Source organism: Camelus bactrianus, chromosome 12, assembly GCF_048773025.1.
Source record: "Camelus bactrianus isolate YW-2024 breed Bactrian camel chromosome 12, ASM4877302v1, whole genome shotgun sequence".
Classification (NCBI taxonomy): domain Eukaryota; kingdom Metazoa; phylum Chordata; class Mammalia; order Artiodactyla; family Camelidae; genus Camelus; species Camelus bactrianus.
In genome coordinates this window covers 64061043-64079381 of record NC_133550.1, presented here as the reverse complement: position 1 = coordinate 64079381, position 18339 = coordinate 64061043, and the positions used below count along the sequence as shown (strand labels likewise).

The following is an 18339-nucleotide window of genomic DNA, read 5'->3' as shown; positions in this document are numbered from 1 at the left end:
AGGGACTTCGTGGCCGCCGCCGCCACGGGTCCGGATGGAGCCGCCGAATCTCTATCCGGTGAAGCTCTACGTGTACGACCTGTCCAAGGGCCTGGCTCGGCGGCTCAGCCCCATCATGCTGGGTGAGGGGGCCGGGGGCAGGCGGGAAGCAGGGCCGGAGGCGGGCGAGGGGGTGCCGGGACGGCCGGCCCAGGTGGGGAGGCCTGGACCAGGGCTTAAAGGGAGGCAGGAGCCCAGAGGATGAAGAAAAGCCCGAATGGAGAGGGAGGGTCTGAGGTTTGGGCCCCCAAGCCCCACTTTTCCTTCTTCACGTTTGACTCCAGAGCCTTTCTAACCCTTTCCTGACCTTTCCTAACCCTTCAGAGCCCCTTCACCTGGGAGGTGGGGGAAGCCGGCGCTGGGTCCCGGTGAGTTCTCTGACTCGCTTGGGGAGCCTTCTACACTCCTCCTTCCTCTGCGCGGTGTAGGGGAGGTGAAGATGCTTGTCGAGCGGTGCCCCTCGTGGTGAAAGGGACACTGCGGAGGAAAGCCTTCCTCCGTGCCAAAAGGAAACTCTTTCTGCAGTCTCTGGGGTAGATGGGAAGAGAAAACTAGAGCTGCACAGGCCACTGACCCATTAGAAGTGAAGTCAGATGTCCTGGAGCCCAAACTCAAGTATTCACCAAGTTTGGCCTGACAATGTGGTCTTCTCAAGAGTTTCTAAGTTAATTGCTTTTGCACAGATGGTAAGAAAGCAATTCCAGGGGAGGATTGGATGCTGTTATGTCCGCAAGGATTAGTAAGGAAAGTATTTCGATTTGTGCTCCATTAAACTACTCAACTGCTGGGAGAGAAAATTGGCCCTTGTTCAGTGTAGATCAAACCTCTTTATAACCCAAATACCAGTATGTCTTGTGTAACATAGGAATTGTCAGGTTTATGATTTCAGATGATATTGGGCAGGAAATGATTTGAGGAATTGAAAATTGAAAAGCTTTGGCAACATCCATATGAATGGCTAGTTTTTCTTGGCTTCTTTGAAGACATTGGATTATGTTTTAGTTCATGTCCGTGAAACAAGAAGGAAGAGGTCAAGTAAGTAAGGCTACTTTTGAGTGTCAGAGTCCTTGAGTTTCTAATGTGTCTTAGTGAGTTGAATTTAATCTCTTAACCCTGGGCCAGTGAGTGTTGCTATGTTTGGCTTCACATCAGAATCACCTAGGGTGCTTGTTAAAAATACAGATACCTTCATTTCCAACATACGTTGTTAAATGGGAATAGAGAAAAATGAAGTTGGAACATCTTTTTAAATATGAAAGTGTGTGTTTGAAGCAAAGGATATATGTACATGGTTGCTTAGGCAAATTATCTGGAAGAATAGGTAAGAAAATTGGTAACAGTGGTAGCTTACGGAAAGAAAAACTTGAGGCTGGGGGACAGGAGTGGAAGGGAGACTTTATTGTAAACTTTTTTGTATCTTTTGAATTGTGTACTACATATATATATTTTCTACTCAAAATAAGCAAAGTTTTAAATATATGGATTCTAGAGCCTTATTACACAAGTACTAAGAATCTTGTAGAGTTTTGATCCAGAAATCTGTTTTTTTAATAAGTTCCTCAGATAATTTTTATGTAGCCAATCCATTATCAGACAGAAGTAGGGCCTAGATCACCGACTGTTAAAATGAGTAAGGCAAATCTGAAAGCAAAACTTACAAAGTCACTGAGGAAGGTGCTAGTCACTAGTGGATTACATCATTCAAGTTCTAACTAAACTTCCTGGAATGGAGCCATTTGGTTAGTTTCATCATAGTAAGGTGTTGCTTAGGTATTTCCTAGACTGATAAATAAAAGCCCTCCCCTTTTTGCTGGACATTTTTGGTTCTGTTATCTAATAGTTACTGATTTTGGCTGAAAGCAACCTTAGTGTCATTGGTTCATGATTCATTCAGCAGATTTATTGAGTGCCTACTACGTGCTAGTCCCAGTGTTAAGCTTAACTGAAGATGATATGATGAACAAAGATGTTCTGTGCCATCATGGAGCTATTTAGTGGGGAAGACAACAATAAATAAGCAAATGAAATAATTACAAATTGTGATAGGCTGTGCAGTACGCCAACTAGGTGCTGAGACAGAAAATAACAAGAGACCTACTTTAAATAAGGAGGTCAGGAGTAGTGACTTTTAAGTTGGGAATTTAAGGATGAGGAAGAAGTCACAAGGTAGGTAGCGAGGGAGTTGTAGTGTTCCAGGCAGAAGGGGGATTAACCAGCCAAGGTCCTGAGGCAAGAGCCTGGCCTGTTCTGGAACTGAAAGAAGGCCTTTGTGGAGTTTAGTGGGTGAAAGGGAGAGTGCCATAACTGAAGGTGAAATACTGGACCTGCCCCTTGCCACACACAACCTTTTTTAATGGATATGAAATCCTAGAAGACCTCAGCCAAATTGGAACTTCCATTTGGCACATCTGATTGCAGGAGAACATCACCTTGCCTACAAATCTAATTCTGTCTTCCTGTCCCCTTTTCTTATACTGTTTTTATGCCTTTTGCAAAAGTAATGAAGAAAGGGTTATCAAAGCTTTCCAGAGTTAAAAACTTATGGAAAATGAGCATTGCCTTACTGGTTCACCCCATCTAGACATCACTAATCTTAAAGTTGAGTATGTCCCAGTTCTGTTAGTAGCCATATATTGATTTCCCATTCCTCAATATATTTGAACCTTTAAAAAATCAATTTGTTTCCTGATTTTTGTGGTGAATTCTAGGAGCATATTAGAATTTACCATGTGCCAGACCCTTTTTCTCTGAGTACTTTCGTGTGTTATATTCCTCACCACAATTTTGTGAAATAGGTCCTGTTATTACCTCCATTTTTCAGTTAAGGAACCTGAGATACAGGGCATTAAGAAATCTGCACCCAGGTGACACAGCTGGTAAGTGGCAGAGTTGGGTTATGAACGTAGCCAGTCAGACTTCTAGAGCTCATATTCTCATTTTACTGAACCATCTCCCCTGTGTGATGTATTCGCTTATAACTGACGTAAAGTAAGTACCTAGTTCAAGTTTATAAAGGCATTTTGGTCAAATGTTTCAAATTTGGACAAGGAAAAAAATCTGGGTTCAATGTGCATGTGACGTTCATAATCGTAGATTTATGGTCATCCCTCCTAGCTTTCATTGTTCCAGACTAAATTAGCATGACCTCATTATCTGTACCCTCTTCTTTTTTAAAAGGAAAAACTTCATGAGTGGGGTGGCCTGGCTCTTTATCTAGCTTTCATAAGCTATAGCTTATTCTTGTTATGACAACTCTTTATTATTAGACCCCATCTAGTCTATTACAGTCATAATTGGACTAGATAAAGTCCAATGTAATTCCCTTCTCCCCTGAAACAATGTAGACTCCACAGTTTTACCCTGTCTGGTTTGCAGTCTTCAAGAATTGCTTCTAGAATGCAGTCTTGCTAGAATGAAGGTATTAATGGCTCCACAGTCCTTCACTCACCATGAAAATGGTCCTAGAATTATCCTTATTGTTCTAATTGAGCAGCAGCCTGATTGTACTTTTTTTTTCCATAGTCGCTGTTTGCCTAAGATAATTAGCTATTATAATTGTCCTTCATTTCCTCCTTTTAATAACTTTGGCTGCTCTTTAAATTTCTTGACCTCTTTCTGTACATAGGCAATAAATGTGGAGGTGGGTTTGTTTTTTTAATTGTGGTAAGAGGTACATTATACTTGCAGATTGTTTTCTGATCTGAAGTTTTATATGCATGCACATATTCCAAGATCCCATTTATTTTTCTTTACAAGCCTATCTCAAAATTGTTCTCAGGTTTAAAGACTTAGGCATGTAAAGTATACATATATTTCTTGGCAGAATGCTATCCAACGAATATTTGAGATTTTACTATGCTCAGTGCCTTGCTTAATTCTGTAGTACAAATAGTAATGAAATAAAAGACATGGACTCTGTCCTCAAGGAGTTTATTTAGTTAAAAATAATGTTGTGCATATGCAACATTATTAACAACACAAAAGAGATTACGATTAGATGCCAAAAATGAGAAAGTGATGAAATAATTATTTTAGGCCTTGAAAGAAGGGAGAGGTCATGGTAGGCTGGATGGGTCAGAAGGACTTCAGTGAAAACCTTGAGCTCCTGGAGAACAGAGATTCTGTCTCCTCTGTGTGTCCCCAGTGGCCAGTCAGAGCTAGTGATCAGTAAATATTGATTATAGGAATGATTGAGCCTTGAACTCAAGCTTAAAGATCAAGTAGAATTTATTTGAATCTGAGAGGGTTTTTTTAAATGTTTTAATGCCATCTATTGTGCTTTGTTTTAGATTTTTATTGTTCATTGTGTGTACTGTTTTATATCCATCTAATGAATTAATTCAGTAATCACGCAGTTTCTCTTTGGCAAAATGAAAACTAATGTGGCTTACCAGGCCCTTCGTGATCTTTCTGCTTTTCTCCCCACCCTCAGCTGTCTCCACATACTAAGCACACTCTATAAGCCTTTCTCAGCCAGGTTCCACAAGAGAATTAAGCCCTAGGGAAAATGATCTGAGTGACTGTTTTCTCATTCCCCCAGTAGATACCTCAGAACAGTAGGGCTTAATTCTCTTGCAGAACCCCAGTGGAAAAGGCTGCTGTGCCCCGTAACAGGACTGAACCCATTCGGTTCTTCTTTACCTCTAGGCTTTTCAAGGCTATGCCCTCTGCCAGGGATACTTTCTCTCCCCATCTCTTAGCTTGGATAACTTCTGCTCATCCTTGAGGCCTCAACTAAAATGTCACTTCCTCCAGGAAACTTTCCCTGACCTCCCCACCCCCCCAAATTGGTCACATGTCTCTATCATGTGCTGATAACATCCGGCAATGTCCTGTAATAGCATCTGTCATTCTATTTTATAATTACATGTTTTCTCATCTGTGTCCATTTCCCCAGCCCCAACTGGACTGGAAGCCCCCACTGGGGGCAAGAACTCTTGATTGTATCCCCAGAGTTTAGCACAGTTCTTGGCATTCAGTAAATACAAGCTGAGTAAATGGCAGGATGCTGCAGACCTACCTCACAGCATTGCTACAAGGCTTGACTAACAACAAGCAGTGGTTAAGAGGGAACCCTCTTAGTACTGAGAAAAAGATCTCACAAATCTGTTATCCGTATGCTGAGAAAGAATCCTATACCAGCTCCAAGGAATCCTAGTGCTAAAGTATTAAGTAGTCATAAACCTACCTTTTTTGAGGATTAAAATACCTTCTTAGTTTTTAACGATGTAGTGCATTTTGATTTTGTGATAGTCCTTCTCTACCTAAAGGAAGGGCAAGCCCCCTGCCAGTAGGCATTTTTTACAGTATAGGCATAAAAGTCCACCTGTGTTATACAGATGTTTCTCTTTACCTTTTCCCACATAGATTCAACATCTATCCAGTGGTTCCAGAGAAGAATAAGCTGACTTTTTTCTTTTAAGCTGACTTTTTGAGTTAACCTCTTCACATTGCTGGTAATCTAGCAAACGACATTAAAACACTGCCAATTAGAAACGCTGTCACTGTGGGGAGGAATCTAGGAGGTGAGCTGGGGTGACTTTTGATTTATACCAGTGAGCCAGTGCTGCCTGCCCCTGTAGCCCATCACCATCATCCACCTTATGCTTATTAATAGACATTTATTTAGCACCAGCAGTATACCAGGTTCTGATCTTGAGCATGTCCCACAACCAACATGTGTCTGTATGCACAAGCTCCTTTATCTTAATTGATGAAGAGGTAGATAGAATATTTTCACCTTGGTTTTTATGTACTGACTTTACTCTTATAATCAGTGGAAGGCTGTTGAGTGCGGACCTCACTCTACATTCTTTGTTATTCATGATGAAAACAGGGCTACTATCCATGTCTTCCATTTGTTTTCACGTGCATACCTCATAGGCTTCAAAATCAATGCATTGGATGTACCAACAAGCTTAGAGACATGCAGCCATCTGACCACTCCCTCTCCAGCTTGCTGAGGAAGTCCTAGTGGGAAAAGTCTGCTTCTGTAGTATGCTAATATCCACTGAGCCTAATTCACATCCTGATACGGCCTTGTGCCCTAATTCAAACTCAAACCCCCATCTACTCACCTATTCCTACCTCAATCTGTCCGAAAAAATTAAAAAGTCAGTTCAGTCAGTCCCACTTTACAGTGCCTGTCACCCCATAGAGCAGGCCACAGCCCTCATCCTTGTCCTCAGGAGGGCAGGCCCCTGAGCAGCTACACTTAGATTTCTACCTGAGCTGCTCCAACAAGCACATGGTCATATCCTGTTTTTTCTTGTCTTTACACTGAACAAACCATGCATCTTTATTTACGTGTTTGTAAATGATGTTAATAAATATCTGTCCTACTCTACTATGTAAAGATGTGAGAATAAGGGTAACTATGAAGCACTTTAAATTAAGAAATGATCTAAATCCACTCAATCCATTTTTTTCCACTTAATCCATTTTAAATGTTGTTGGCTCCAAGTGTTTGGCAGATGGATTAATAAATGAAAGAATGAATAAAAGGATCCTTTTTCTATAGTTCCTATCACCATTCTATGGACAGATGAGATCTTAAGTGTACCTGGATGTGGTTGAATAAGGAGGAAGGAGAATGTCCAGCTTACAGACAAATTTAATGCTCAATACAGAGACTATCAAGGAGAATAAAGTAGGGTTTGTATCCCACAACTTCTGAGTTGTTTCTCAGGTGTAAAATAACTGACAGGATGATCTCTGTGGCCCCTCTCCAAAAGCCCATTATTTTGGTAGGTCTGGGTATGAACTGATGCATCTGTACCTGCAGCTGTCCTCCTAGGTCATTGAGCATGGGCGTCTGAGAAGGCAATAGCAGGCTCAGGGTACAATATGCCAGGGTTGCAAAGTCATTTGAATAACAAGCCAGGGCAGCCAAGATTGGGGTTGAGAACTTTGGCCTTATTTGGCCTCTGTGTGTCAACCTACAGAGCTAATGAAACAAAATAGCTCGTCTCAACAGATGTGCCTGTAGCATCTCTGTTCCAGGCTCTTTGCTTGGCGCTGGATTTACAAAGATGCATAAGAAACTGCCTTGTCTTTGAGTCAGTTGTAGTCTGATGGGGGAAAGAGACATGTAAATAGCTAGTTTTTATACCAAGGTACTATAAGACCAGCCTAATTTCAAATTGTAAAGCCTAAGAGAAGTAAGAGTTAGACTTTTTTGGGGGGTGGTATGTATTATATGCCAGGCATTGTGCTAGGCCTATTTCATCTCTTTCGATCTTGGAAATGCTATGAGGTAAGACTCAATTATTGTGCTTTTTTTCCTAGCAGAATAGGAAACTAAGGCTTAAGCAGTGCTATCCTATAATAGAACCTCCAGCTTTGGTGGAAATGTTCTAGATCTGCACTGTCCCATCCTAACTACTGGCCACGTGTGGCTATTGAATACTTGAAATGCGGTAGTCAACTGAGGAACTGAATTTATTCTTTTAATTTTAATAGCCACATGTAGGCACCATACTGGACAGCTCAGGCTTAGAAAAGATCTCAGCTACAAGTTGATCTGTGTGATCTTGTTCTCTGTTACCTCTGCTCATCTCCTGCTTTTCTCCTCCTCACTCAACCACTCTAGCCGCAGCTGGCCTCCTTAAGTTCCCTCAAATACACGTAGCATGTCCTGCCTCTGCATGGCTCCCTCCCTTGCCTCCTTCAGGCCTTTGCTCAAATGTCACCTTCTCAGGGGGAGGGTATAACTCAGGGGCAAGAGTGCGTGCCTAGCATGCATGAGGTCCTAGGTTCAATCCCCAGCACCTCCGTTAAAAAATAAAATAGCTAAACCTAATAACCTCCCCCCCAACAAAATTTAAATAAAATACAAATAAAGGGGCAAAACTTTTAAAAAGAGAAAACATTTTAACCTCTTAAGGATAACCTCTCCTTCCACACAGTGCTTTGAGTTTCATTCTTTAGAAATTCACAGGGCAAACACTGAAATGTTGGAAGTGCATTTAGTAATCAGTAAACAGTTACTGTAAAATTATAACCAGCAGTGAGTGAGTGATGTTTGATAATGTTCTCAAGCCTTTCATTGCCCTTCCTGTGCATCCTTAGCACTGTTGTATCTTCGATGGACCACTGCAGACCTCCTCACTCTAGTCTGCTCTCTCTACTCTCTTCCCTCCAGTTCACTTTCTGTACCTACAGTTATCTTTTAGAAGATACAGTTATTGTTTAAACATGGATCTGATCAAGGCCCTCTACTGCCTAACAACCTTCAGCACCCCACTGTGCAGGACAGCGTCCAGTCCAGGTTTACTCTCCTTTGCTTGCACCCTTGCTGCCACCTGTCCTCTTAACCACCATCACTGCACCCTTTGCTCTACCCTGTGAGACCTTAGTCTTTTTCACAACCATGTATTTGCACATGCTGTTCCTTCTGGCAGAAATGTCGGTCCCTGCCCCTGTTTGTTCACTGGTAGAATTGCAGCTCGTGAAGGTAGTTCTCTATCTTTATTATTTTTACCACTATTATGGAGCCTGTCAACATTGTGTTTTAAGTTATTTATGTGTGTATCTCTCTTTCCATTTGACTTTGGGCTCCTTAAAGGCAAGACAGAGATAAACTCATATTTGCATTTCCATACCTCACATCATGTCTGCCACATAGAGGTACAGAATGCATGTGCCATGACTATTCAAATGGGTGGTATTTGCAAAGTTGCTCTATCATTTTCTAAAGGATTTACCTCACATATGCTCTATGAAGAAGTGGATAATAACATTTCTGTATTATTGTTTTACTATAGTCTCAAAAGATGGGACAAATTAAAAATGCAAGATTGAATTGACCCCAAATGAGAAAGAAAAGCAGACATAAAATTGGGTATATCTATACAAGTATTTCCATCTTGCGTTCTGCTTAAGGATTCTGATTATTTTCAACTTACTTAACATGGCATACCATGTCACGACCTAAGGACCTTATTGGAGGAGAATTGCATTCCTAGAAAATGCCCCAAGAGGTTATAATGGGTTGCTCTGGGTTTGACTGATGGTCTGAATTTACTGTGGCTAGGAGACCATTTAGTCTAGTTCCAAGTGGCTAAATCTCTTCTTTTTTTCTCCACAGGGAAACAACTGGAAGGCATCTGGTAAGTTGGGACCTCCTTACAGTGACTGGTTTATGAAACGAGGCAGCACCGCGCACTTCATGTTCTAATCTGTGGCTTCCAACTTCAAACCTAGCTCTCTGAGTCACAGAGCTTCAAGTTCTAAAGCAGTGGTTCTCAACCAGGAGTTTATCAGTGTCTCAAGACATTTGGGGTGTGTGGGTGAAGGCCCGGGATGCTGCTATATACCTCCTACAATTTGCAGGATGGCCTCCACAACAAAGAATGATCCAGCCAGAAACGTGTGGTGCTGAGGATAAAAAACCCTGTCCTAAAGAAAGGCAGAATGATGTCAGCCCACCCTGACCAAGCTTTCTAAGTATAGAAGTCCTGAGGGCCCCACGTGTCTTTCTTAAAACACATGTGCTTTGGTCTCTTAGACCCATCCCTGCAAGACACAAGAGGGTGGCTGGGCTCTCAGTTCCATTTCTGAGGAAACCGTAGGTCAGTGTTCTGTTTGGACTCCTAGAGCCTGCTGACATTTTGGCTGACCAGAATAACCCTTTGCTTTGTTTGACTCAGACCCAAGAAGTAATAGGAATACCTTCACCTGCAGCAGGTCCACACTTAACAGCATCTGGTTTTCCCTCAGCATGGTCTAGGTTAACTGCTCCTGTTAGTTTAAAAAGCCTGGGAACACACCTTGCTCTGCAGAGCTTTATTTCAATAATTGACTTGTTAATATTGGGGTGAACCTCTAAGGACTCCCCTCTGCTCACTGAACAGCAGTGGTTCTCAACAGGGTAAAGTTCTGCCCCCAGGAGACCCCAGGCAATGTCTGGTTGTCACAACTGGGGGGGGGGGGATGCTACTACTGTCTAGTAGGTAAATACCAGGATGCTGCTGAATGTCCTAGAATGCACAGGACATCCCCACAACAGAGGACTATCCAGCCCCAAATAGTAGCGCCAAAGTCTGGAAACTCTAATCTGAGGTATTTATCTTATGTTTATTTGATTAGTTTATAAAGCTGTTGACCTCATAAGTCGTATACTTAGGCAGAAATTCTTCTCATTGCGGTGTGGTGTTTGCTTTTTCTCAGTCCAGATTTAAACTTTCTGGCTTATTCTGCCTCTTCTGTGCGTTGCAGGCACACCTCCATAGTTGTGCACAAGGATGAGTTCTTCTTCGGCAGTGGCGGTATCTCCAGCTGTCCCCCGGTGAGTGTCTTCTCCCACACCCTGTCCCGCAGTCTCAGGTCCCTGGGTGTTCCCGTAGGCCAGGAACTTCGCTACTCCTCCATAGTTCTGGCGGCTAGGCCAGGCTGTACGGTCCTGTGCAATAGTTCCTCATGGTGGCCTTAAGACTCAGCTCCAGAATACCCTTCCCAGACCTTCCAGCCAGTTGCCCTCCTCTCTGCTCCCATGGCAGTTGTGGTCCATGTCACACTGAGCACGTTATGGTGAAACAGGCTGTTCCTGAGTCTCTGCAGGGATCCACAGGCCAGCTCCCTGTAAGCTGACACTGCCTCCCTCTCCTGTCACCATCGCTAGCTCAGTGCCTGCTTCATGGTGAGAACCCAGTCAGTGTGCAGCTGACCCATGAGGACTCTGAGAGAGAGGGAGTTGCCCAAAGTTACATGGCCAGTTACAGCGCCAGTACTAAAACCGAAGTCTCTCTGACTCTAAAGCCCACGCTTTTTTCCAGAAAATTTCTGTCTGAGCTATCTGAGGGTTGTGACAGCAGGTACTCAGGCAAAGACCAAGCAGCCATTCGTTTTATACTCATGAATGGGGAGTCATTTTTTATTTCTTCCTTCCACTGGCTTTCCACTTCCTATAACAAGTCCTTCTTTAACTCCACTCAGTTCTGCCTTGTAAATGTGTCTTAAACCAGATTCTCTCTCTTCATCTCTTCCCGCTTCTCCAGAGCTTTCACCTTCATCCAGCCTCATTTCTAGCCTGGACTTCAGCAGTCCATCTACTCTTCCTTCTCAGTCAGTTCTCCACACGAGAGGCAAAGTGATCTTTTCAAATGAAAATCTGAACATGGCATTCCCTTTTTTAAGTCAGAACTCTTCCCATTGCTCTGGGAATAAAAAGCAGAAGCTCAGCATAGCCTCCAAGGCCATGTCTGATCTGGTCTGGGTCTTTCTTCCTCGATGGCCCCTTTGCAGGTTGAGCCCTTCCCCAGCCCCTCTTTCTCATTCCCTGAACACATGCATGTTGGACAATTAAACCTGTCCTCTGACTTCAGTCCACCTCCCTGATCCGCCACTTGGTTATAGCTCTCCATCCTTCAGATGAGTTCAGTGTCGCTTTCTCAGCCAAGTCTTCTCTGACCCTTCAGACTGTCTTATGTACTCACCACATTCTCTACGTTTTCCAGCAAGACCCTTATCATAGCTCATAATTATACAGGGGTTTATGGGATATTTTTTTTTTTTTTTTTTTTTTGGTTTGCCTTCCCTGCTAGACTGTAAGCTCCGTGAGGGCAAGAATCTCATCTGTTTTGTCCACATCGTGCCCCCAGTGCCTAGCATAAGGCCCAGCACATAGTAAGTTCTCAGTATGTATTTGTTACGTGAGTGAATAATAGGAGGTTGAATAGTGACCTTTTAGTCTCTTGTAGCTCTATGATTATTATACTCTGACTGCAGGAATTATCCTGCTCACTGTGCTTCCCCCAGGGCCCAGAACAGTGTGGGGCACGTAGTGGGTGCTCGACAGCCACTGCGTGAATGAATGATCTTTTCAGGGAGCTCTGCTCTGGAGTGCTCGCCCTCACTCCCCAGCCCATTCCCAGCTCTCTCCTCGCCTGTGATCTGGGTGCTTTCCCCTTGGCTGGTTTCCCCCGCAAGGCCTCAGTCTCTTCGTTCGTCTGCAATGGCGGTCTGTTAACCCATGGCTGAGGGTTTTCTGTAGGCCTTCCAGGGGCCATTAACTCCCTTGCCAGGGGAACTTTATCCCCTCATTAGATTAGCCTCACAGGTCAAAAAGGAACTGAATTATTGAAGTATTTGCCAACCTGCCAGATTTCTCACAATTCTTCACATTTTCCCAGTGTTACAAGGGACATCAGGTGTGTCACAAGAAACACTGGCTGCATACAGTATGAATATAGGCATGTAAAGATGACCTATCAGGCGTGAGCCATTTCTGTTTGTCCTGTTCTGCCCTCATGAGCAGGCATGTTAGGGACAAAGGGGAGAATTCAGATTCTGGGTTTCTGTCTTTTTATCAACTGAATGCATGGTCAGTGCCAGGAGTCTGACCTGCAAGAGACTCAGCTTCCCAGAGCCCCACCAGAAACAGAAAGCCTGGCTTCTTAGCCATGTTGCCAGCACATGGCAATGGATTAGTTGCCAGGAAGCTCTAAGCCATTATAGCCTTGACACAAATGGGAAATAACACTCTTCACCTGCCCTGGGTGCTCTCAGAATCAAAAGTTGTAAAACAGGGCATTTGTGTTCTTCAGTGGGAAGCCACATGAAAAAATTCAGTGGAGAAAATGATTTAATGACTTTCTTTTGGCTGGCCCTTTTAGGGAGGGACATTGCTTGGGCCCCCAGACTCTGTGGTTGATGTGGGGAGCACAGAAGTCACAGAAGAAATCTTTCTGGAGTACCTGTCCTCCCTGGGGGAGTCTCTGTTCCGGTGAGTGGAGACAGGGGTGGTGGTTAGCTGTGTCTATCTCCCCAACTAGATAATCAGTCCCCAGAGGGAAGCCACCAGTCATTTCCCCCAGAGCACTCACCACAAGGTCTGGCCCAGTATTTGCTGAATAAATATGAAGGGAAGGCAGTTATCACGCCACAAAAAGAGCTCAGCATTGCTCCAAAGGCGCTATTCCATCCCAGCATACCTACTGTGGAAACTTTGAGGAAAGGAAGGGTATTTATTCCTTCTGATTAAAATCAGCTGCTGCTATTTCAGCATATGCTGCTCTCAACAAAGTATTTTGTCCTGAAAATCAAAAAAAGGGTTTGTAGAGAGGTTGGGATGAAATACAAACTTGAGCAGATTTTCTCTTAAAGAAGCTTTAGCCAATTTCAAGTGTTAAACTCTAACCCTGGAGCTCTGCTTTAGTGACTGTAAAGATTCTTCTGAAACTGAAGGAGCCAGATGTTTTTATTTCATCTTTCCCTCAAAAATCTGTTATGTAAGGGCCCAGAGTGGCAAACCAAGCGGTCCTTTTGGAGTGTAAAGTAGAATCACGGTCCTCAGATTCAGCTGTGCTCACCATTCTGTCACTTGGTTTGAACTGTTTCATGTACGTGCTTGCTGACTCACATCTGTGTCCCAAACCTTTCTCACAATGTACAGAGGTGAAGCCTACAACCTCTTTGAGCACAACTGTAACACCTTCAGCAACGAAGTGGCGCAGTTCCTGACCGGGCGGAAGATCCCTTCTTACATCACTGACCTTCCCTCTGAAGTTCTCTCCACGTGAGTGGCCTCTACCTCTCCCCCGCCTTTGAAATCCCCATTCCCCCCTCCTCTGGCCCACATCTGCCCCCTAGTCTCAGCAGAGTCTGCCCAGCTAATGGGGCCCTGTCATGATGACAGCTTCTACTCACATATGCTCACCTTCACCCTCCTTGGAGTTGGACCAACTCTGCCCTGGTCTGAGTGCAACTGCAGAACTTAGAAACCCACTTGACACTGGCCCCAGTGCTTGTACAGAATCCTGAACAAACTGTCTTTCCCTTTATACATGAGGCATGCCACTCCCCAGAAGTGCCCACTTAAAAGGCAGTTTTAGATAGATGGGCCCAGAGTAGGCCAGAGAATTAGTCAGGTGTCTTGTTTTGAAACTGTTGTTAATCTTTCTTCCCCTGCATCTTGAACTATTTGACGCCCTCAAAGACAACTTCTACTCACCCTCCTACTATGTGGTGCACAATTAGCCCTCGGTAGATGCTTTCTTCAAGAACATTCTGTAGCCCCTCCCACCTGATGTGGCCAAGCTTCGTGGGCCATCATCCAGGTGGTGTCCCCTGAAAGGACACACACACACCCAGTGCCATCACACCCCTCCCTCCCTTTGCTGCTGATTGCATTCAGGCAGCCTCTACCCACTCTAGGACCGTGTCCAATTGCTGAATGACTCAGTTTCTCCTGAACTGTGGCCCTGTCCAACAGGGATCCTGGCAGGTTTAGCAGGCTCAGCAAGGTGAACTATTCTTCACACCTGGGTAGGAACCCCTCAGGAAAAACTTGCATAGGAAATAAGGCTGATGTCAGTGTCAGGCTGAGTGAGGAGAGCCCCGTCTCCCACTCCTGGCCCTGCCTTCCTGTTCCTTGGTGGGTGTGTTAAACCCCATAGCCTTACTGAAGAATCTAGGTTATGGGGCCCTGAGCAAACCCGAGTAGCTGGAATGTTCTTGCTGTTACTATCCGATGGGTGGAGTTCCTGGACTCGTCTGAATTAAGATTAATATTTCTCGGTTTCATCTGTTTATGCTTTAAAATACTTTATTTCCTTTGAACTTGGGAATGATTTCCAAAAATGGCAATAGCCACCGAAGAAAAAGAAAACTAGTAACAGATGCACTGTGGACCACCCGACTTAAGATGACAGTAATCTTGGAAAGTCTCTAAGGCTACGGTATTCGCAGTCTTTTTTCCAGCTAAGCTGCTCTGAGAGCAAACTGGGAGCCCTTTACAAAGTGGCACTGACACCTTCTGTCAGCCTGCACTGGTCATTTTTCCTGGATATTCCTGGTACTCCCTAGGAGACCTCTGTTCCCTGAGGAGTCCAGTTGTGTTCCACCCTCACTCCTGACTTTATCTTTTTCATATTCTTTTTCTTTTACCTCAGCTTCTTCGCTTAACCTTCTTGTACCATAAGAGCTAAAGACAGAAGTACAGAAAGCTCTAGTTTCCAGTCTATAGCCAACCTGTCCAGACCACAGCCAACCAGGATATGGCGGTGATGGTGGTGAGATGGTAGCATTTACTGAGGAGGGGACGCCAGGAATAAAAACGTAGAGCAGGCTATGTGGAGATCCCCTCTGTGAAAAAGGATGTATGAGATAGGCGATAAAGTGAAATGCAGTGATAGAGAACTTCCTGGCGTGGCAGGGCCACTGCACACGTGGGCCAAGCCGGGCGCGCTGGCCAGCTGTGGCAGTCTGCGTCAGGGAGCCCACCCCAGCCCCATGTCTGTTTTCTCCGCAGGCCCTTTGGACAGGCCCTGCGACCCTTCCTGGACTCCATCCAGATCCAGCCTCCTGGAGGGAGCACAGTGGGCCGACCCAACGGCCAGAGCTAACAGGACTGCATGGGACCGCCCTGCCTCACCAGGGCTTTTCCTTTTTAAACAAAACAAACCCTACCAGATTTCTATTTTATCATTTTACATCAGAGCTAACAACCAGGGGACGGCTTTTTAAATTTCCCAGGGAAGGAGATCATCAGGCTGAATGTAGGACAATGCTGCTAAGAAACAACAAAATGCCACCCCTTCTAATAGTATTATACTAATTTATTAAGGCTGTCTTGTCTGTGAGTTCACTTCTAATGCTGCTTCCTAAGCGGCCTACAGACTGGAGAAAGGGAGAGGATTTGTTTAAGCAGAAAGCAAGAGGCAGAGTCTGGGGAAGCCCCAACCAAGAACCTCTTTCCAGAGAATGCCCACACTCTACCCAGGTTGCCACCACCCATGGGGCCCAGGTGAGTTTTATATTACCCATGACCTGGAAGCGGTTACTCTCTAGCGTTAAATGAATCGAAGGACTTGGTGGGACCAGTTTCAGGATGACTTACCCAACCTAAGTGAACTCTTTAGCCACGATCTTCTCACCTTCCCTCCCCTCCATCAAGCAAGGCCATGGGACCAGGGCTGGAGCAACCAAAGCCTCAGGATCAGCAAGTGTCAGCCCAGAGGAAACAGGATAAAGCCATTCCTCGTTCCACCTAGACTGATTACCAATCCTCTGACGTTGATTTTGAAGAAGCTGCCTTGCTGTCTACGGGCTGTTCTTCCTCAGCATAGCTGACCTGTCAGTTAACGAAGGTTTGGAGCGGCAGAGGCCCAGGCCTTTTGTCTGCAAGTAATAATGTAAGTTATTTGCAGTCACCGTGCCCACCCGCACCCAGACCAATATGCAGTATTCAGCTAGGGAGCAAGGGGAAGTGATTCCCTGCTCTTGGAAAATGTCCCTGATGTAGAAAGAATAATGCAGAATCAAGGTGACAAATTTAGAATTGTTTCTGATAGGGATTTTTACATTATCCTAAATGTGTTTTGAAGGGACGTATTATTTCTCTTGTCATTCTGACTTTAAGAAAGCAAGGTTGAGGGCATGAGTGGGCATTTTTATAATGAGCTGCTGCTGGGAACTTACAGGCGGGGAACAATCTGGAAGTTTCTTACCTGGAGAGGCTTTCAGATTCTCTTTCTTCGTGTGAGCCTCCCTCAAGTTGGGAGACTGAGTGTGGAGAAGGGACTCAGAGCTGCAAGGTATCTGAGTCCCAGCCCTGGCATCCTTGGGCCCCTCCTGCCACTTCTCAGACTTGAATTATGTTCTCTTTCCTGGAGTCTGGCCTGCAGCAGGTGCCTTTCCTCTCCAAAAAGCTGCTGCTCACCTCTGGCCTCGTCTCCTCCCATCTCTGCCATTAGCCATGGCAGTTGGCATCATCAGGGTCTCAGCTAGAGGAGAAGATGTTATTCTCCCTTAGTGTTTGCCTGTGACCTGACCAGGGGCATGTTCATGATGGCTGACGGTAGTGCCAAGTGGCATTTTGGAACTTTTAAGATTGGAGGCCAAACCAGTGAGCACTTTAATTCTCGAGACCCACTGACTTGCCAGTGTGCATGCTAATGGTACATCAGAGCGGAAACTAGCAGGGGCTATTATTTAATGTTGACCTCCTGGCAGAACTGGGCCATGGAAAATGGGTTTCAGGCTGGGTTTCTCCTGGGAGGGCAGCATGTTGGTCGAGGCCATTGCTCTGCTTCCCAGCTGTTTCTCCCCTTTTTCAGCTTGCCTTGCCCAGCCCCCTCTCTCTTCCAAGCTCCTGCTCCAGACCTCTCTGCTCAGAGCACTCAGCTCCAGCCAGAGGGTGATGGGCATCACAAGCTCCTTCTCATCTCTCTTCTCCACCATATCCAGACTCAGCTGATTTCTCTTCCCCCAGTAGTCACCTCCAGATGCAGGGCTATACCAAGAAGTTAGCCTAAGTGGCTCCGGTGAGAGACTGAGTCACTTGCTTCATTGAAAGCTGCCCTTCATGCCCAACAGCCGTTTGTGCCAATGCCTGTGCCTTAGGGTTTGTGGGGAGAGGAGGGGTCAGTAAGCCATCTTCTTAGAGCTCTGCAGGGAGGCAGGCTCTCCCTCCCCTACCCAAGTCTCACCGTCACTACCTGGACGCCCAGGCTCAGGCTAGGACCCCCCAACACCATCCTCGCATTTCTCTATCCCAGAACCTCAGGAGCCTGCTCATTGTGACCAGCCAGCTCCATACAGGCGTGCGCAGGCAAGCAGAATGAGAAACGAGCCGTGTGTGTGATTGTATCGCACAGTGGACACCTCCATCAAGGTCCATGGTCTAAAGGGACAGGGAAGGAGGAGGAGGGATGAGACCGTCACCCCTTCCCAGAAATAAAGTTTGTACCTTTGAGATTCCTTTTTGTCCTTGAAGTCAAACTAATAACTGTATAATATGGAGGTGTTTACTGTTTTTCTTTGGTATTTTTTCTAATGCAATAAACTCATTTCTGCCTGCTGCCATTTGTGTCGTGCTTGAAGGTCTGGGTATGCAGCCAACATGAGGCAGCTGCAGCCTGATTCTTCATCTGTCTCCCACTGAGCTTAACTTTGCTCAGTCTGGATATGCCGCCTTTGCTTGGTTGTAAGACTTGTGGATAAGAAGTGACAATAGCAGAAAAGAGTGTATGACTTTCACCATTGCTTTATCAAGATGGGGAAAGAGCCCAGAGAGGATTCCCCTTGCCCAGGGTCACCTTGTGGCTGGTGGTGGAGTAAGACTCAAAAACCTGGTCTGCTGGCCTCAGCTTCTGAGATCTCAGAGGACGTCTGACCTCACCAAGAAGTATTCACTTCTGGTTTCAGCTTGGCTATAGGCTGGGTCTGTGGCCTCAGGGATCTCTGCCCACCTTTCCCTGACCTCACTGAAGAGGTGCTGGGGCGGGTGGACAGCCCTCTGAATGCCCGCAGTGCTTCCAGGCACGCCAGCCGAGCTGCCGGGGTCTGCAGGTTCAGTTG

The 18339-nt window shown here is 45.3% G+C and overlaps 1 protein-coding gene across 4 annotated transcripts; it reads left to right on the top strand.

Annotated features, from left to right (window-relative positions):
- Position 1: 1 nt before the first annotated feature.
- DESI1 (desumoylating isopeptidase 1) lies at positions 2-17842 on the top strand. 4 transcript variants are annotated; one of them, XR_835662.3, is made up of 7 exons: positions 2-122; positions 9128-9149; positions 10258-10327; positions 12654-12763; positions 13433-13555; positions 15290-15784; positions 15935-17842. XR_835662.3 is itself a non-coding variant. In XM_010960227.3 (6 exons), exons 1-6 carry the CDS (start codon positions 35-37, stop codon positions 17560-17562), a joined length of 438 nt encoding a protein of 145 aa, XP_010958529.2. In that variant the 5' UTR covers positions 2-34; the 3' UTR covers positions 17563-17842. The 4 variants fall into 4 exon arrangements, 2 of the variants coding, with proteins under 2 accessions (XP_010958529.2, XP_010958528.2); XR_835663.3 differs by having other exon boundaries at positions 15290-16172; positions 17538-17842; XM_010960227.3 differs by lacking the exon at positions 15290-15784 and having other exon boundaries at positions 17538-17842.
- The last annotated feature ends 497 nt before the right edge of the window (positions 17843-18339 follow it).